This window comes from Patiria miniata, unplaced genomic scaffold (genome assembly GCF_015706575.1).
Source record: "Patiria miniata isolate m_02_andy unplaced genomic scaffold, ASM1570657v1 HiC_scaffold_3, whole genome shotgun sequence".
NCBI lineage: Eukaryota > Metazoa > Echinodermata > Asteroidea > Valvatida > Asterinidae > Patiria > Patiria miniata.
Genome location: NW_024037069.1, coordinates 38,369,757 through 38,390,062, shown reverse-complemented (window position 1 = coordinate 38,390,062; position 20,306 = coordinate 38,369,757). Strand labels below are relative to the sequence as shown.

At 38.4% G+C, this 20,306-nt stretch overlaps 2 protein-coding genes and 1 non-coding gene across 4 annotated transcripts; 1 reads left to right on the top strand and 2 right to left on the bottom strand.

Moving 5' to 3' along the window:
- Positions 1-2,206: 2,206 nt before the first annotated feature.
- LOC119737133 (SUMO-conjugating enzyme UBC9-B-like) lies at positions 2,207-9,705 on the bottom strand. 2 transcript variants are annotated; one of them, XM_038211250.1, is made up of 8 exons: positions 9,569-9,705; positions 8,143-8,448; positions 7,812-7,875; positions 7,047-7,066; positions 6,064-6,136; positions 4,924-5,033; positions 4,562-4,641; positions 2,207-3,926 (listed from the first exon to the last, which is right to left on the bottom strand). In XM_038211250.1, the coding sequence occupies exons 2-8, from the start codon at positions 8,329-8,331 to the stop codon at positions 3,863-3,865; spliced, it is 600 nt and encodes a 199-aa protein (XP_038067178.1). In that variant the 5' UTR covers positions 8,332-8,448; positions 9,569-9,705; the 3' UTR covers positions 2,207-3,862. The 2 variants fall into 2 exon arrangements, with proteins under 2 accessions (XP_038067178.1, XP_038067179.1); XM_038211251.1 differs by having other exon boundaries at positions 9,554-9,703.
- Positions 9,706-9,820: 115 nt separating this feature from the next.
- Positions 9,821-18,828, top strand: LOC119737132 (WW domain-binding protein 2-like). Its single transcript, XM_038211248.1, has 8 exons — positions 9,821-9,966; positions 11,299-11,404; positions 12,140-12,281; positions 13,190-13,288; positions 14,029-14,196; positions 14,739-14,813; positions 15,934-16,004; positions 16,817-18,828. Exons 1-8 carry the CDS (start codon positions 9,902-9,904, stop codon positions 16,865-16,867), a joined length of 777 nt encoding a protein of 258 aa, XP_038067176.1. The 5' UTR covers positions 9,821-9,901; the 3' UTR covers positions 16,868-18,828.
- Trnav-gac lies at positions 16,593-16,665 on the bottom strand. Its single transcript has one exon. It is a non-coding gene; the product is annotated as a tRNA-Val (tRNA).
- Positions 18,829-20,306: the final 1,478 nt, after the last annotated feature.

Genomic DNA, 20,306 nt, shown 5'->3' with positions numbered 1-20,306 from the left:
CTTCGGATACAGATTTTATGATTATGGACTTTTTTTCTCAGACAAATCAACTGCCCTTGCTGTAAAATCCGTCGCCAAGATCTATCCCATTAAGTTGGCAACATTCTAAACATAACAGATTTAAATTAATCATACGTTATCGATATCGGAGATTAAATGAGAATTAATGTTTGATATCCATACACCATGACCATCAATCAAACACATACTGTATTTACAAAAAGGAGGCATATTTTTCTAATCAAAATTCAGAGGGGAAAAGGAAAAAAAAGACTACTACATTTACAGGGCAGCTTATTAACTACTGAAATCTCCTCTTGTGATGTATGATCATAGCTACAGTATTGATAATACTAGTATTGATAACACTATACAGGAACATTATCAGAAACCACATTGATGATGGTGAGACAAGTGTATGTAATGTTTAGCTCAAAATCAATTTTCAAGCAATTATGAAAGCAAACACAAACATTCTGTATACTTCCTGAACAACATTCATAGCATTTTCAATTATTTTACGTAGGAAAAAACACAAGTTGTTAATATGTCAAGAAGCGCGTAAGCAAGGCAAGAACAATACATTTTTTTAGCAAACAAACAGAAATGAAACATACTTTTGGTGTTACACAGAGATTAATTTTCACATTTAATGTTCAGTACAAAATATTCTTAGTAGTCTACACCATCATGCCATGCAGTAACTGCGCAAAAGAAGAAATCTACAGTCAGAAAAGAAATACAGGCACAGAAAATATTGAAAATGAGTTCGTCACAGCAGTTCTAAGGAAAGTTTTTTTCTTCAAACCCCGATTTCTACAATCTACATCTATACAGATTACCCTAAGTTGTAAATTAACAGCTACACGTTGATTTATTTTACAGAAATTGAAAATTGCTGATATTTGTTTTGTTAGCTTCGCATGTGGAAACTGTGTGATTTCCGACGCAGTGTACTTTGCAATTTATCTTTGAAAGCCTTCCCCTCGAAATAACTCTAATAAAAAAACCTCCAAAAAGACCCACCTACTCCAGAAGACTTGAAACACACTTTACAGTTAGTCAAAACTCATTCAATTAACTACATTTGTACCTAGAGAATGGTAGCAATATGTGTAAAAGTTACATGCAATAACATCATAGAGTGTTCTTTTATATAGAGATCTGGTGATATTACATAAGTATGTCACACCTACTGTACAAAAAAAAATGAGTGAGTCAGATGCAACAGTCAAAACTTTAGAATTCCATTACCCCTTTTTCTATCAAATTCCTTCAAACTCCACTAAAACAAAATGTGAGGATTGTGTAGGAGCAAACAAATACTGAACAGTTGACAATGAACCCTAACAATCAGAGCATTGGGTCTCATATCATGTGCTTAAAACTTTAAAAACAAGTTTGAGCAACTGCTTAGCCATGTGAAAATTAATCTTATTCTACCGTTTTCATTCTAAGCGAATGCAAAACCAAGAAAACATTGCTAACAATCAGAAAAGCGGGTCTTCAACCATTGCTTGGCACTCACAAACTTGAGACCGATTTTATGAGTTGTCGCTTTGCTGACTGGTAAGCTTTGTTCCGAGGCGATACCACTTCCATGCTAAGCGAACATAGTACCAATCCAAATGGTGCTAAACAAACAGCATCAGAAACTAAGCGGATACTGATTTATCTGTGATTACATGTATATATTCGGACTTGAACCTTGAACACCTTGAACAAAGACATTAACAATAAGGGGAACTGCAAACGTAGGGCTGGATAGCTCAGTTGGTAGAGCACCAAATAGGTAATCTGGAGGTCGCAAGTTCAAACTCCGCTCCAGTCAATGTCTTTGTTCAACTTTGAAAAAAAATGATTACATCTTAACCCTTCTGGAGTGAAAATGACAACAAAAAATGTGCTGTTGCTACAGAAAACGTGTCTCATAGTAGATCATTTAAAACAAAGTGCACACACACATCAGCAATGTGACCTCAATACATGTACACTGTGATTGTCAGGTCAAACGGCTCCCTCTGTTGTTCACAAATGGAGTCCACACACAAATGGGAAACATGTACAGCTGGAAACCAAACCAAAATCATAATTAGCTTGAATTCAATCAGAAAACAAACAAAATACAAGTTCCCAATATTATGAAAAACAAAACATTACCTGTCGATCACAACCGTAAAAATGTTTGATACACCAACAGTTTTCCTTTTTTTCTGGCCACGAACAAACACGGGAATTTGAATGAAACTTTCAGGTTATTTAGTGTAGTTTAACATGCCACATTGTTTTAATCATTCCTGCAGTGATTTTATCTGTTATTGATGACTGAACAAATAGAAATGTTTGTTTTCAATAATCTGACCAAATCAGAAACCGATTTGAGATTGGTCTTCATACTTACACTCGAGAAAAACATCCCAAAGTTTGCAAAAAAGAAAAACAATCTTTCCCCATGCCTCCCCCATCCAACAAAAACAAGTGCCAAGCCTTTTTTATTTCTTGGTTAAACTGACAAGAAAAATCTACAATTATACACAGTTCTGGATAATTCCATTCTCCCTTTCTAATTCTTCTATAAAAAAAACTTGCTTAAAACGAGGTATCATCAACAAATATTGTTTTTTCGTGAAGGCTTAATGTTTCTTTTTTTACATCAGAATTAACAACACTCTTAACTTTTGGACTACAAAAGAACACAAACATAAATACAGTAATATTTTCTACACAGAAGTTCCACGAATTTTGTTCTTACACAAAAGAACTTGGGTATTTTTGTGATGTTCTTCAGAGACCACAGCGTGTCCCTGTGTGTTTAATCTAAACTCAAACTACCTTCATTTTTGCTTCTAGAAAATGTGAGACCTGTACGTTCTACCTAAATTTCGATGTACCACAAAAGAGTTTGTAACACAGCCTAGAATTAAATTAAAATGGATTATCTACAGGCAATTTCTAAACACGTACGTTATTTCTGTAATTTCTTTGAAAGTAAAATTCCCTGCCCTGGTAAAAGCATCCAAAAACTTACAATATTCTAGAAAGTAGTCTGCACGCTTGCAAAAATCATCACTGCGATTTGTGTTTTTTGCTTTGATTTCCATAGCCAGAAACATGAAAATATAAAATGTGAATTTTGATGAGCATGTACAAAGCCATTCTTACAAAGCCAGGTTGGCGTAGCGGTACTTTCCTCGCCTTCCACCGCTGTGACCCGGGTTCGAATCCCGCCTGGGCCAATATGTGGATTGGGTTTTCAGTCCCTACCTGATTCCGTGGGTTTTCCCCAGAATATTCTTCTGGGCTTTTCTTCCCGCCTCTAAAACTGTAACTTTTTCTCATTGTCCACAGGTTTCTTCAGGCTTGCGAGCTACAGTGCCTAGGGCGCTTTTGAGGAATCCTTGGTTTCATTACCAGAAATGATTAATAATAATAATAACAATAATTCTTCTTTTCATTTTTGGGGGGATAATTTCCTTGTGAGCCAAACAGGGTAACAAAACAACACTAACTGTTTTGGAAAGGCAATTTCCAATGAGGTGAAAGTGGCATAAAAGCTATTACGGCAAATTCTCACGTCCAAGGGTCGGGTAAGCTACAGGGCTTCCATCTACACATGAAACAAGCTGCTGCTTTTAGTTGGATAACTAAGGAGAAAACTCCAAGATTTGAAACGTTTTCTGGACAGATTCGTCATGGACAGAGTCTTCTTTGAGATACCTGTGTGTGTATGTGTACCAGTCATGACCAAAAAGTGAAAAAACACAAACAAAAAATTGAGTATCTGAGGCTGAGTTTTCCGAAGGAACAGGACACAGAAGGACTTAGGATGGCTGTGGATGATGATGACGAGGCAACAAGAATCTCAAGTTGGCCTGAACTGTTCAGCTTGCGATCTAATTCTCTTGTTGTACTCCGCCTTGTTGCTCCTGAAAAGAAAGAGAAAACATACAATGAGAATGGAATCGGAGGGGCCGGTTCAAATTCGGCGCGAGTGAAAATGCGATCGCAAATTTGTGACGTCATGTCAAATTTTCGCGATGCAAATTCGCAAGAGTTGAACACATTTCAACTTGGGCAAATGTGGCTGTGAATGTTTTTCGTGACATCAAAATTGCTTCGCAGTCATATTTGTGAGAAGTACGAACTGGCCTGAAACAGAAACAAAATCTGGGGGACGTACATGTAGCATGCGTCCAGCTTACACTAGCATTAGCAAGAACGTTAGCAAAAACCCTGCAAACGAGTCAACTCCAAGATGAACAATGTCATCAAAACATTCTCAAAATGGAGAATGTTAAAATAACATCTCAACACAAAAATCATCATACCAATTTCTTTTTATACACAGGTATGTTTTGGTTTCCTTCACACAAGATTTTATTACGAAATTATGAACAACGGTGTTACCTCTCCCCAACCCCCTCCCCGCCAACCTTTCAAATTTGTCTGGCAAAGTTTCAGGATTTCTTTCCAGCATTATCCCCTCCCTTCATTGACGTTGATTTACGCCACTGCCAGTTCGGCTAGAGAAACCAGTAAGCTTTGCTAATGTCAGACTTACGTAAATATAGTGTAGGCCTCCGCCTGCGCTGGATCTTTGATGTTGGGATCGTCAAGTAATGCCTGTATCCCAGTAAGGATCTGAAAAACACCATACACACACACAAAGCATTAAAACACATATTTTGATTATCTACATTGATTAAAAAAATTACTTTTACAAAAATATATGTGACAAGTAGAAAATTAAAGAGTCATGTCTTATCACCCCGCCGAAGACGTAGCAATAACTATGTTTATTTTCTCTCTTCACCATTTTACAGACAATAAATCAGAGCCAAAAAAGCACCCCCAAAAAATAAATAAACAAATTTGATGTTGATTTCGAATGATCATCTGAAACCATGCTTCCATCCCATTTACCTGTCTAATTGTAACTGTTGGTCTCCAGTCTTTTTCCTCGTCCAGTATCGACAAGCAAACAGTGCCCGAAGGGTAGACGTTAGGGTGGAACAGTGGAGGTTCAAATTTACCTAAAACACAAGTACCAAGAGCGACCAAAAGAGTTTCAATGGAGTGATTGCTAGAATACAATCAATTACAGTGAACTTTTCCTGTTTTTATCTAGATTTAAAGATTAGAGTATATCATTTGCAGCTATCCAAAAAGTAACTGACAAAATTATTGTTAAAAGTATACTTTGTTTAAAGATAAAATGGCACTAAACACCCTGGCATGCTGTCATTTGGATGAAAACAATAAAAGAAGGTCATTTCCAAAGATGCGTCTAAAGACGCATTTTTCAAAATTTCCGATAGTAGTTCGTTTTTAATCTGGCAAAGACATGAATGGGTGCGCGGAAGTGTTGACACGACGCACATGCGCGCGCAGTTGCCAAAATTCAGAAACTTTTGAATTGAAATCGAGATCCTAGAATATTGTCTTCTCGGAATATGCATTATTCACAGAGCTAAAGCTTCATCAGGTTAGTTGTTAAGCACCCGTCTTTAGATTTTGAGCACTTTTATTGCTTCAAACGAAAAAAATATACTCTATCTTTAAACTTCTTTTACATGAGAAAGCAAACAGTCAGCAAATTTATCAAGGTAAGAGTACTTTGCAAGTTATGGCTGTGCAGAATATACTGCATATTCGAATATTCGATCACCAACAGAATATCAGAATATGGATTTATAGCTGAAAAATGCGAGTGGTTTTTCCGTTTGTCAAAGGCCACACTTTTGTTGAATGCCACTTTCGTGCTTGATTTGAGAGCTTCCATGAGGAATATTAGCTCAAATTTCTTCTTGAAAATCGGTAAAACATCAGCCATTCCACAATCTGTTTTTTATATTATTTTAACAAGCTCTTCGTCATTTTTTTTTTAACAAATCCAGATAGGTGACGAGTTTTAGGTTGGCACATGTTAACCTTTATCAGTGCATTTCGAAATTGAATATTCGCTCAAGTCCAAGTTGGGATAATATAACACTAAATTATTTGAACAGGCACAAAAATAATCACAACTTTCAGATTTCAGGCAAGAAAGCATTTATGTCTTACATTTTGGTGGTGATGAGGGGTAGTCATCCTTGAACATCATCCTCAAGGAATATACACCATTCTCCCAGGACGTCTACATATACAAAATTGTAACAACAACAAAATGCAAAATGTTTAATTATGGGTGAAATCACAGATTCCTAAGAAGTGGCAATAGCATTGTAGCTTGTAGTCAAGCTCATCACAAGACCATCACAAGTCCAGTCACAAGTAAATAACAAGTCAATAGCAAGTTAGGTCACAAGAAACTGGGGATGAACAATAACAAAGGAATGCCTTCGCCACAGTTCATTTGAATAGCTTGTGACTAGACTGAATGTCTTAAGGTGAACTTGGGGCTTGTGACTAGGCTGAATGTCTTAAGGTGAACTTGTAAGGACTTATCCATTAGATGGAATTTGCGCTGCGGTGATGTAAATTTAAAATTGGGTTTTGCCCTTCACCGACATGTTTTTTATATAAACACGGTATACTCTTTGTTGTCCGTATAAGATCCTATTGACTGTGAGAAAAAAATCACTCGGGTGGGACTCGAACCCACGACCTCCTGCTTACTAGTGCAGACGCCTCACCACTCGACCACCGAGCTTGCATCGAATGAATAATTTGGTGGCGGTACCCGCTCCTATATCCGTTTCGAACCAGCCAGTTGATACTGGCAAGCTCGGTGGTCGAGTGGTAAGACGTCTGCACAAGTAAGCAGGAGGTCATGGGTTCGAGTCCCATCCGAGTGAAATCTATAGAGAAAAGACGATTAAATGGTATACGCAAGATATTTTCCTCAAAAGTCAGTGTCCTTTCCTTCCAACTTTATAGAGAACCAAGGGTTTATTGAGGTTTATCAAATCAATCAGCCAAAACAAAAGAAATCTTGAACACCTCTTCTACCTCACCTCAAGATTGAAATTTATTGGGTAATAAATGGTTTGGTAAAGTGTTGGGTTTTTTAAATTTTAAAAAAAAACCAGAATAGAGAAACTTACCCCCTTTTTCCCCGGAATTGCTGACAGAAGAAAAGAAAAGAAATATTGCATTACTGTAACCTGATTCCATTTACTAGTTTCTTAAATGTGTCCTAAAATTAATGTTAAAAGACAATGAGAACAATGATATCACTCTTTTTGAGTTTTATATGTACACTGGGCATTGCCTGAATGTTCCCTCCATAAAGCAGCTGTTTACCTAAAAATTAAAAGCTGCGATTTTACTGGGAAATCAATTTTTAAAAACTTTCAGGTGCAGGGATATGAAATGTGTGTTAAATGTGAAACACAGAGCGTCACTGAAAAAAAAAGTTATCCACACTGAGTATTATCCACAGAATATTACTTCAAAGGATTTTGAAGTGTGGGTACTTACTATAAGGGCAAAAGTGGGGGGGGGGGGTGGAGGCAAACCTTGAAGGGTTTTCAGGTGCAGTGGACTAGGAGGGTCATCAAAAGAATACTCTTTTGGGAACAACTGGTTTCGTTTGTTTTTCAACTGACCATGCGCATCAAAGTTTGAAAACTGAGCCTTCAATTGGTACTCAGTAAACAAAACTGGCATTATGACATCCCCATCCCCAGTCACAAACTATGTCCCAAAACGGGACACATGGAGCAAAACAGCAAATGAGATAACACTCAAGGTAATGAATGCATTTTGATTTAGTTGGAAAGTTAACATATGTTTACATCAAAATGAACACCTCCCAGGAAAAAAAGATGTGCCTGTGCCTGCCAACTGAGCTGAACTAAGAAACTCACCACACTCCCAATTCATCAAATTCAGCGTCCCATCTGCATGCTTTGTAGGTTTAGCAACGAATCCCTTCAAAGAAATAGACAAAATATTAAGTTTACTGTACAGGGATATTCGCAAATGAAGAACTGATTTGACAGTAACTAACTAAAGGGTCTGTAAAATGAATTCCAAAAGAAGACACAATTATCTTAGACATGCGTGCCTGTTTTGTATGTAAATGGTGGAACATCCTCTTTGACTTTTTAATCAAGGCTTTAATTGTTCAGAACATCAGGGATTGGTCTACAAGTCTGAAAAACTGAGCCTTTTTCGAAGACAAAAACTGACACTTACAAACGGATGAGACTTTCTCCAGGCTTTTCTCTCCTGCGATAGTCGCGTCTGTGCAATGCCTGCCACCCCTCCTCCAATCCCGGCACCGATTCCTGACGGCATTAACGAACTACATGTACTGACACCGACAGGCATGGCCCCTCCCATCATTTGCCGTTGGCCGGAATTCTGTAAATTAGTTGCCTGCATCTTGCAGGTGATTTGTCTCCTGTGCGGTCTTCAACAGGTTCAGTCAATCTGAAAGGATGTCTGTGGGTTGTTTTTTTTTATTCGCTTGGAGCTTTGAACTTCTGCCCGGTGCGGTACCTGTAAAAAAAGGATTTTAATTTGTTTTTCAATGTAGCTTCTTTTCAGTGCACTGCAAATTGCAGTCAGGTTGAAGTCCTTAATCCTTTGGTGCATGACATTACTTTAGGGGTTGCTAGAGACCGCTCGGTGCACCGAAGACTTATTGGAATGATCCTGGACTCCTGTAAGTATCATAGTTAGGTATGAAACATTCTGATTGGTTGAGAAATGTATACTTATCAGTGGTCATACAAGTTTATAACTTGACGATAGGCCTACTCTGTTAAAATAATTGTAAATAATGTTGCAACCTGACGCCACTTTTTTCTTCATATATCATCTCAAATAAAGGTATTTCATAGCAAAAATGATAAAGACATCATCTGGGACTAAGAAACATTTCCAATTTTGTTAGGAAATCTTTAGAAAATTTTCTTGACTGTCCATAGACTTTGTACACAATTGCGGAAGCGGTGTCAGGTTGCAACATTTTCTCCAAATAATTTTTCAATTAGGTCATTTCAAACAAATAGAACTGCACATTTGAGGAAATGCATTAATAAACATGCACATGAAACAATGACCTTCGTGCACGAGTAATGATTTAAATGAAGAAACATTTTCCAATGGTTTTCTGGGGTTTTCCGGGTGTTTTTCTGGAGTTCTCCAGAGTTTTCTGGTGTCTAGGGTAATACGCCGCAGCCTACTCCCCTTTTTGTTGGGGGTGGGGGCAGCCAGAGTTTGATTCTTCAAGTTCAAGTTCAATAGTGGACGTTTACCATGTTTACTACATTCTTTGCCCCTCACTCTGCATGCTCTGCAGTGACAGGGATCACTTTTTTTTTTAATCTGCGGTGACACTGACAGTGACATATGACAACTTTATGGGGGCGAGTTTGTCATGAGAATGACGTACATGACGCACATCCGAATACAAACATGGGGCAAACAAAAATAAACTGTGATTTGCATGTTCACGATGTTGAACAAAATAACCGTAATTTTGTCATTTCTGATCTGCAATATTGAAATTAAGTAAGCCTAGCAGCAGTATGACCATATTCCAATGGCTTTTATTTCCACAAAAGGACTATTTTTCACATAAAAAGTGATAGAAACTCACAATTTTTATACTCACAATCCGCATCAACAGAGACCGAGTGAGGAACCAGCATCAAGTTTTTGTGTTTCGCTTTTGCACAATGACATACGTTAAAATACGTAAACGTAAAAACATTCGCAAATTTTTATCCCTGGTTTCCCGCAAATATATTTCAATATAATGCATTTGAAAGCGTGAACCATGTACTTTTGCGCTGGTCCCAATGCGATGTGCACCATCGAGAAACCCGCAAAATGTTTCGTTTTCCTAGAACTCGTGGTGGCGCTGTACAAGCTCACAAATCGCCCTTTACTCGATGGAGTTAAGTTTGTATTACGTCATCGATCATCCAAAACAAGATTTCGCAAGATGGCGTTGAACACAGCCCACAGTGACAGCATCCGCAACGGACTTGTGCTTTATAACGGAGAACGGTGAATATTCTGTCGAATATTTTGTCATTTTCTCGTGGTAGTGGAGATGCTGAAACTCCTTCTCTGTTTTTAAGTATTTATTATTTGATGTAAAATCGGGGATTAAACGATGTCGATGATGAACGAAGTCACTGAGTCATCTGACCAAATGACGTAGGCAAACCTACCCAACCAAAACAACAACATTGATCAAGGGGGCGGGTGTGTGGGGGGGGGGGGGAACTGGGCTTCCTCACACCGCTTTGGTGGTTGTGGGAACGTCCTCTAAAGTACTGGCCCACATTCATGATGTATACAATTTTCCGAGTATTTCATCCAAAATTGGAAAAGATTCTCGGAGCCAAATTCATTCACTGAAAGACCATTATCATTTTCAGGAAGTTAAAGTAAAGTTTGAATTATTTGTTTTGAAATAAATTTTGAGTTTACTGATCCGTTGGAGAAAAGTTATATCAACGTGATTTTTCAGTTAAACTTTCGTAAAGAATTCCATATTGGCCTGTATACGGACGTTACTTTTTTCAATATAATTTTGAAGTGCCAAAAAGTTACATCGTATATTGTTATTTTCTCTACTTTCACTCCTCAACTCTCACCTTCTCCTTCCCTCTTGTCTAATTATTAAAAATCAGTTTGTGTTATTTACTTAACGATCATCCCTTGGAAGTTAGACATGTTAGAATCAAACCCAGAGAGCTCTCAAGATGCTTAAACTGTCCTCATTAAACACACCAAATGTTGTAATCCACTCGATCCACGCGCTACGTTGTCGACATTGAGATCATTTGATATATTTAAGGTGTCCGTTGAAGTAAGACTAATGAATATTTAATAATTTAAATATTCATGACATATTCATGAGAAATTAAATATTCGTGAAGAGGAATCGCTATGTTATTGGCTAGTGCTCTGTCATGGTCATGGCAGACTTCCAGACTCTTTAACATGGGCAGGCTGCCTACACGATTGGCTCTCCAAACGATGTGTGCATCAAAAATGTACTCTAAAAACACAGTTTTTCATGAGATGTTTTAAGCTTTCCAAAGCCTAATGGATTTGTCTTCAATTATAACACAATTTTCTGACAATCACATAGTTGGATGTTAGAGAGATTGGAGATAATGGAATAAGAAAATTTGTCAACTTTTCAATTATTAGATTTTTTAATTATCTTAAATTATTCTTTGTTCCCTTGAGAATTTCCGGCATTGTTTAATCCACCCAAGGCAATAGAGAACCCTGATCAGATCTCTAGAGTCATTTTTAGTTCAAATGTTGACCATTTATGAGCTCTGAAATTCTGTTGAACCTTGCTGATATTTTTATTAACAGGATTTTGCAAGAACAGGACAAGGTAGACTTGAGCTTTGAAATCACCCCGAAACATGAGGCCTTCAAAGGGACAAAAGAAGGGACTGTTTTCCTCACAAACCAGAGAGTAAGTACAGAACAATTCTAAAATAGTGATAGTGAAAAACCGTGGATATCTTCTTCTTTTTTAATTGGTGGGAGGGGGGGTGGGGAGATGGGTGGTGTTTCTCACTTTCGTAATCAATTTCATTAGGAATCTTAGCGGCCACTGCATGACACATGAGAAAGGCACACTACAGTGTCAAGTACTTTTCTCAACACATTCAGATCCAGAATCAATATGATATTCATTTAGTTTTTTGTTTGTTTGTTTGTTTTGGTTTGTTTGTTTGGGGGGTTTTTTTTTGGGGGGGGGGAATTAGGGGCCGATTCAAAACGGGTCGATTTAGAGGGGTTTTACATGCACAGATGCATTAAACTTTGGCTCTGTGCATGTAAAATTTGCCTGTGCATGCAAATTTTTCTGTTTTTCAGCCCATTTTCAAGGACAAATCTCAGTTGTGCATGTAACTTTTGTTTTGTTAATCGACCCCTGATTCGAAATGGGGAGGGGTAGACCTTATTTGATTCTGGGGGTGCTCTTGTTCCCCTTCCGTGTCTTTCTGTTACTATTGTATGAGTCGGTTGAGGGAAAGAGGATGAATAGAGTATAACAGCAATAATAGAACAATCATCTGCTATCCTCGTCTGGTTTAATAATTAACAAAGTGAAGAATAAACTCAGCAACATTCGAGGAGGAGGTTGGGTGCCATGCCCCACCCCCTCCCCTTGCCCCCCTTGACCTTTTTTTCCTTCTTACAGGTGATTTTTCTCAGCAAATCCAAAGGCGGTGATCCCATGAAGTCCTTCTCAATGCCTTTCTACTACATGAAGAATGTGGACATCAAGCAGCCGCTGTTTGGAGCTAATGCCATAACTGGGGTCATCAAATCTCAGCCTGGAGGTAGGAAAAATGCATTCCTAGGCCAAGTTCCCGCAAGGACTATAGTTGACCAATGGTTAACCATAGTTCGACTAACGCTTGCCCTAACTCTGTCTAGTCGATGGTGGTTGACTACGCTAGTCGACTATTTGGAACCAACCTACTGGGGCTGGTTGCATCGTTGGTAACCAATAGCCACGCGCATTCATAACGCAAGCAGAGAGCCAGGATCCAGAAGTTTTGCGATGACATTTTGACCAGCGTTTGACTAGAGACGTTCGCACGTTGCTTTCAGTGCGCAGGCGTAAGGTACATCACAAATCAACCACTAGTCGACTAATGGTCCTTGCCCGAACTTGGCCCTTGTTTCTCTCGGGTTGACATGGCAAAACTTTTTAGATTTTATAGGTTTACAGCAACAGAAATAGAAATAAGAATACAAAAGTCTACATTTGGTTCTGAAATAATGATGAATACATAAGATATAAAAGATTTTTTTTAATTGTAACGTGTTTTAGTAACTGAACGAGACTTGAGATGGAAGAAATACTTCCTTGTGCCCCTGCTCACAAAACACCCCTTTCTTGATTTACACCCACCTTGCAGACACAAACACAATGAGTTGTGTACACCGGTCTGGGCAGAGGAGTTTGTTTCTGCATTCAATAGGGGATGTTGATCAATAGAGGACAATAGGGTCCACAATTCCAAGAGATCCCCAATTTCTGATCGTGTACAAAACATATGGGAGGTCTTCCAAAAAGTTAAAGTACAAACAAAAGAGGGACAATAGGGGGTCCCCGATTGCAGGCAAATACACACTTGTATGGGTGAGAGGGGGTAAGCGAGTTGCACACTATGAATTTCATTCTCTTAGCTATCCAAGACCCCAAAATAATGGAGTCCATTTTCTTCTCTTTTTTTGACAGGTGGATGGGAGACACATTCTAAAGCAGAATTCAAGATAGTTTTCAAGTCAGGTGGTGCCATTGAGTTGGGGCAGTTATTACTGAGAGTTGCTACACAAGGTATGTAATATCCCTAAACAGTGGTGACAGTTATGAAATGAAAACAGTTTCGATTTTTAAGTTAGAACATTCATTTGGAAATAAAAGCCCTTGCCATGCTGGTTCACAGGCACTTAAAGGGAAGATACAACATTTGCAAACATCAAAAAAAGAAATGATCAAATTATCACGAAATACCATACTGGATGGTTAGGGAATGACAGTCTAAAGCATCCTGTAAAGTTGTGGCTCCTGGTGTGCTGACATTTTCAAGAAAAACTGTATTTTTTCCAACGCTCCTAATTTTTCATATTTAGTTTGTCTGCATTTTCTTTGCAATTGACTACACACCTGTGGAGACTACAAGCCTGCTAGACTGATTCTCTGATCTTACAATTCCCCAAAGTCTATAAATTGCTCCATTTCATCTTAAGTGGGGTCAGGGAACCAGACTTCAAGAATATGATTGGTTTTCTTGGTTTTTCCAGCATCTACGAACCCAAAACTTGAAACAAGTCAGTGTAACAATATTTGCCATAACATACTAATCCTCCAAATCCATTTATTTCTGAAAATTGCAGCAAACGCAAATGTTGTACATTCCCTTTAATACAATTTAATACAAGTGTAAATACAATTTAATACAAATGTGTGTAAAATGTGTTAAAAAAGTGTAAGAATCATACTAGGAAGGTTCGTGCACCTAACTCACAAATGCACTGTTCTTTGCTCACTGAATCCAATTCTTCCTCTTTACACAGCACCCAAGGTCCAACCGCCCAGACCCGGTGAGCCACCCAAACCCCAGCCCAGTGCTGGGTACACCGCTGGCTACCCAGCACCCATGCCTGGCGCCCAGTACCCACCACCCATGATGGGTGGTTACGCCTACCCGGGGCAGACTGTGTACCCAGAGTACCCGCCAGGAGGTAAGGTATCAATTGGGAGTTTTTTGGGGGGGGTTTAAACCATGCTCTTCATTTTTTTACAACATAGCACATTAAAGATGTATAGTCTGCGCTCCTCAAAATATTATTTTCTAGTTTGGGCCTCTGAAACCTTTAAGTAGGCTTTTGTACACATACAGGTCTGCCCTGCTGATAGACTAGTTCCCAGTCTCTACATTAGTTGATCCTGATAGGGGGCAGGAACCAGTCTACCTTGTGAAAACTGGATTATTGTTGGGCCCGCAACAGTTTGTAATTTGTAAAATAGTTATTTCAAAATTAGACATTTTTTCATTCCATGTCTCATTAAAAAAGGGAATAACGTTTGTATCACTATAAAAAAAAAATTGCTTTTTGAAATCTTTGAGGAACAGTACAGTCAGTACACCTTTAAGATTTTTGTCATGTTTCTGATTTTGCTACATTCATGGACATTTTGTGTATTGTAGTACATATAAGAAAAAACTAACTTGGTAGTTTTGAACTGAAATTTTTTAATTAAAATATTGTACTTTTTATTGCAGCCCAACCATCGGATCAACCCCCTCCTTACTCTAGCGTTTATACGGACGCTAGCCCATCAGCCCCACCCCCTCCAGGTGAGTCAATAAAGTTGAGAGCAGCCGTTCAGTTTCTATAGTTTCCAGAGTGCAGGGGCTAACCAACATCGTTGACATGATTCTATTGTTGGACAGAATATAAGACAGTCGTACCCTGTGAAGAATGTTTGAACTATGTTATTCATGAATTTCCTGGTTAATCAGTGTTGCTTTTTTTTCTGGTTAAATTACACATTTATTGACATTTGTTATTGTTTAAAGCAACAAAATTGCTCAAATTCTTAATCGCAATGCACAACAACTTAAAGTTGTTGAAGTTTCAGCACAGTGTATACAATCTATTTTAAGAGAGCAAACTTTTGGGTCTCTGAACTGGAGTCCGTCGCTAATGCATGTAAAAAAAAAAGTGTGCCATCGGGCACATTTTTTTAAAAATACCTTCATCGATTGTTTTCCCTTCGATCAAAACCATTTCTGGCTGAATAATTTCACAGGGTACTTGGGACATCCCTATCTTCACTTTGAGCAAGATTTTTCGCAATAAATCTGTAGGTTACGTTTTCCGGGAAATTATCAGTGTTCCTTCCTGACTTTAAGCGCCGAGCATGCACTGATCACAACATGACCTTTGTAAAAAGGCCAAAACCTAAATCAATTGTATATATTATCTTTTGATATTGCTAACACAGGGTTGGCCTTTAACTTTTTTTTATTCACTAGCATGCCGGACTAGTTAACCAGACTCTTAACTAGTTCGCAGGCCTTTTCACTCATCCGCAATCATTTTTTTTTTTTTTTTTTTTTTATTAATTTATAAGCTAGCGATTTTGGCGCAATACTCGGTAGCGCAACGGCATGAAAAAAGCTACATGTACGTCAGTATCAGATTATTTTTTTCTCAGACCAGCTTAAACAATACAAAACGGCGGAAATCAGCGGCTACACTGAAAAGTTGCATACCTTATCTCATTAATTTTGACTCGCCAGGGCGTGCTACTAGAGAATGGTTTTGACTAGCCCGCCGCTGTTTTGACTCGCATTTGGCGAGCAGGCTACCGCTAAGGTCAAACCCAGGTTAACACTTCTATCACATGTTATGCATTGTACACTGAGGCACTGAGTTTTCTGCTTATTTGTTAATTTTGTTTATACACTGCAGGCCCAGCTTACTACAATCCGAACGATCCACACAACGTTTACATGACACAGACTGCACCTTCCACTATTCCGGTAAGTACCACACTACGATCGGACATATCACAAATTAAGAAATGTCATCCAGTGGATCAAAGATCACCTCTCTGATTTAGCCAAAGCCAAATGTCAAAAAGCCGCTGACAAAAAATATTGTTTGGTGCTAAGCAAAAATAATCTGAGAACCGATCATGGGCCTTAAACATTGCATGATGTTCTTGGCCCAATTTTTACGAAGTTGTTATAAACAAACTTATCAGCTAAGCATGAATCAGTTGCTAACCGGTTACAGGCCGTTTATGACAGTTTGCAACTTTGTCTGGTAACCTGAACGTGCTAAGCAAATTATTCTTGTTCTTGAAATCGGTGCTAGGAATAGACCTTGTGCGTTAGGGTGAGTCAGAGGGCGGTAGTTTTGTTTTGCTTGGATGGGCATGTGTTAAGCTTTTGTGCATTTATTGTTCCTAGATTAAACTAACAGAGAACCCGCTTTGTCCTTTGTTAATGTCTCACAAACTAACCATTTACTGTATTCAAGTTTGTGGGGTTTTTTTTCTCCAAATAAACCTCAAAGGGAAACTGACTGTTAGCATTATAATACGTTTCAATGTTGAACAAAGAATTTGACTGGAGCTGGGTTTGAACCTGTGACCTCCGGATTGTCGTTCCGGTGCTCTACCAACTGAGCTATCCAGCCCTATGTTGGTGGTTCTCTAATTTATCAATTTCTTTGTTCAAGGGGCGCTAGTCAGAAGCCATAAAACCGTATATGCCATGTAGCCAGGGATCGCGCCCAAAGTCACAATGCTAGCAACATTAGCAATGCTTTATCATTTTTTCCCCTACAGACTGCTCCGCCACCGGAGTATTCCGAGAAGCCTAAGAGTAAGACAGACTGAGTCTATCGTGAGCCGGATGATTCCTGGGTGAGCGTTCCTCCTAGTCTTGAATCAAAACTGGATTGGTATTTAACTCCCTTAACGCAGCCAAAGGTAAAGGTCACCATAAACGAGATGAATAAAATCCAGTCGTGGAAACTTTGCCAGCACTACCCAGGAAATTCCGAACTCATAGTTTTGTTGGTAGTGCTGCCAAAGTTCCCAAAGCTGGATTTGATTCATCATATTGATTGCAACTTTTACTGCTGCAGAATAAAAATTCTGAATACAGTCTTGGGCTAAGACTATCTTCTTCCATGCCTAGGGTAGATCCAACAAAATCTCTAATGGTGGATATGTCGCCCTCTTGTGAAACACACATCGGGGTGAACCATTTTTAGTGCTTTTACAAACTCTCTCTAAGTGTTACCATAATGAGGGCCAAATTTCATGGCACTGCTTTACTATAAACAAAGAATCCTTGCAAATTATAGCAGGAAAAAAATGGAGGGTTAGCAAGGAATGCTTGCTTGTGTGTATTCCCATTACTTGGGATTCTGTGCTTACAGAATTTCTGTGCAAGTGCTGTAAGCACAGAAAGATGATAATGAGTGCGGAATTCTGTGGTAAGCGGAACTGTGATATTGGGCCAAAATCATTTTCCCAACTCCTTGGGTACTTTTGATTGGAATTCTTCTGCTGTGTATGAAACTAATGAGGCAAAATTATCTCTGTTACTTGTTAATGACGGTTCAAGGAATGCTTGAATGCTAAAATCGTATTTTTGTTGGGAAATTACCAGGTGGAGTGCTAGTGCAGGGTGTTTATTGTAAAAGTTTACAAATATACAAACAATTTTATGACGTATTTTTGGTTTGGGAGAAGATGTAGTAGAGCAAAATGTAATTTCTGTGTAGAGTTGATGATTCATGTTGTATAAACTATTTTATGAAAAGAACGTTTTGAGGGTTTCATTTATTCGTCTTTAAGTTCGTGAAATTAACCACATAGTATGGATTATTACTACACAATCGAATTTGTTCCTTGAATCCAGTGCAAAGGGAATATTGAATAAACTTTAGTAGAAAATATGGACACTATCAGATGCCTTCCATGTGCTGAGAATTATCATAAAATGTTGCTATATGTTCTCAGCTGTTAATCGAGATATTCAATGTTTATCTTTACAAATCTATAGTAAGTTAGGAGATTTTTAAAAATTAATAATAATGTAATTTAAATTCGATTTCGAATTTTTTTTTCTTTTTTAATTTTTATTTGTTCTGAAAAAAAATGTGAAGAATTTTGAATTTCAGGCAATTTTTCGTGTTGGTTTGGGCAAGTTAGGTTTATCGGACTTTGTAGTGTTTATTTTTTTTCCCAGCTAATTCTTTGATTTTGGCATGATTGCTTTGGCACATTCATGCACAGGATAAAAGGGACAGTGGCCAATGCAAACAGAAGGTAAACATTTTACAAAGCTACCCCATATAAATATACGTGATGTGTTCCACAGGCAACAACCGAACATCATCCAAATCTTTGCTTTTTATATATCTTTGTGTTTTTCGTAATAATTAGAAATGTAATAATATATACTCTTCAAGAAATTGTAAATGCTATGTGTTGAATTTGATTTTAAAGTTTAATTAGCTGTATATTTATACTCAAGTGACATCTATAAAAGAAATAATAAATAACGTATCTTAGATTATAAGAAAAGGTATAAAGGACAGACTGGTCTTGTTGCACATGTCATTTTTTTTTAGTCCTGCAATTGCAAAATTTCAGTCTGTTGTTAAATTTAGCAAGTGTGGTGGCGCTATACAATTGTGTACACTGTCATTTTTTACTTTACATGTACATGTGTATACCCAAAATTTCCTTCAAAAATATCGGAGCCCACTTACAGTTGTAAGCGATAACAATTTGTAGTACCCTTTAAATAAATGAAAAACAAAAACAAGGCTAAGTACTATGAACAATTATCGTTTCCAAAGCTTCTACATCTGTATGTATTTGCTTTATGAGAGATACATCATGGGCATAATTGTTTTAATGAATTTAGGGTGTACTAAAATCCAGACGATACATGGGCTGTATATTTTTGTTTTGGTATGCTTTTGTTTTGGCCATATGCATGTCTTGGAGTTGAGCTAGCTGCCCCCCCCCCCCCCCCCCCCCCCCGTCCGCCCACCCTGGTTGACAGCCTGACAGGCTAGCTGCCGGGAGGGGGCGCCCCAGCTAGCAGACCGGCGGATTGGTAACTTCCGTATCTTTTCGGAGTTATATCACTTTCCGTTGTTTCCGTTTAAATCACAGCAAGATTACATTTCCACGCACCGTTTGTAATTGAGACATAACATATACCCTTTGAATAGCGACAGCCGCGGCTAGGGGTTAAGTACTGGAAATGACCCCACCGTTTTATTTGACGATTAACTTATGGATAGATATGAAAGAAATGCAAATTACGGATCCGGTTACGAGTGAAATTGAGAAAGTACCCTTTCACTCGTCCCCTCTTTATACATCTCCATACCTTGCTGATACGTCCACAATACACCATACCCTGACTTCGTGACTGATAGATTTCAGCGTGCGGCCCTCGCCCGCCGCCAGCCAATTTATTTCCAAATGACACTCCGACCTTAAGACGCTCCATTGTTGGAAATTTGTCCGAAATTGATTAAATTTATTCTCGGCGGATGCCCGTTCCCAGCCAGGGTTGATGGCCTGGTAATCATCTTACCTGGAACCACCTTTTCACCCCTTCCTGTAATTTCCCCCTTTATTCCCGGCTTGAAACACCCAATCTCTTCAATTTGCGAAATTACGATTCGCCAAGTAGGCCTAGATGCTTTCTCTTTTTATGAGATAATTGTAAAATCGTTTGTTTGTGTGTCATTTTTTTATATTTTGATGTAATTTTAATGTGAGGGCTTCTTCTGAAAGCAGGTTTTTTTTTACTGAAACGGACTACCCTCGTAAAAGATCACAATAACATTTATAAAGGGGGCTCATTACTGTGCACTGTAAACACGTTTGATCTTCTGAGATTGAGAGTGAACTGGAGGACGAAACTCACTGATGCAAGAGTGTTTTGAAGCGGTATTAACACCGTCCCAGACGAAATTTGTTGAAACTTCTCGAAGAGTTCAAAGCGTAGAAAAATACTTCAACCCCCCCCCCCCCTCATCCCATCACCAACAGCAAATTACAATCGCAAAATAGATTTGAAGCTGGTTAAAAATTGACTTGATGTCTCCTTATTTCTCAAATGGCAAGTTGGTAGTTTCACAGGTCTCTTTCATCCGGAGACAAAGTTATAAATCTTTCAGTTTTCAACAGATTTGCAAACAGACGAATTGTCTCGTTTCAACATCTGTATTTGCGCAGCGGGCAACTATGGAGGGCCGTGTCCGTCACGCACGCAGCTATTAAACGCTGTGTCAATAAC

Bases quoted from the DNA above. Each gene is read 5' to 3' on its own strand.
- LOC119737133 (XM_038211250.1), bottom strand. From the start codon at position 8,331: ATGCAGGCAACTAATTTACAGAATTCCGGCCAACGGCAAATGATGGGA. The intron at 6,137-7,046 runs GTAAGTTTCTCT...TTGTATATGTAG, and splicing joins CAATTCCGGGGAAAAAGGGG to ACGTCCTGGGAGAATGGTGT. The intron at 4,642-4,923 runs GTAAATGGGATG...GGTGTTTTTCAG, and splicing joins CAACAGTTACAATTAGACAG to ATCCTTACTGGGATACAGGC.
- LOC119737132 (XM_038211248.1), top strand. From the start codon at position 9,902: ATGGCGTTGAACACAGCCCACAGTGACAGCATCCGCAACGGACTTGTG. The intron at 9,967-11,298 runs GTGAATATTCTG...TTTTATTAACAG, and splicing joins GTGCTTTATAACGGAGAACG to GATTTTGCAAGAACAGGACA. The intron at 16,005-16,816 runs GTAAGTACCACA...TTTCCCCTACAG, and splicing joins CTGCACCTTCCACTATTCCG to ACTGCTCCGCCACCGGAGTA.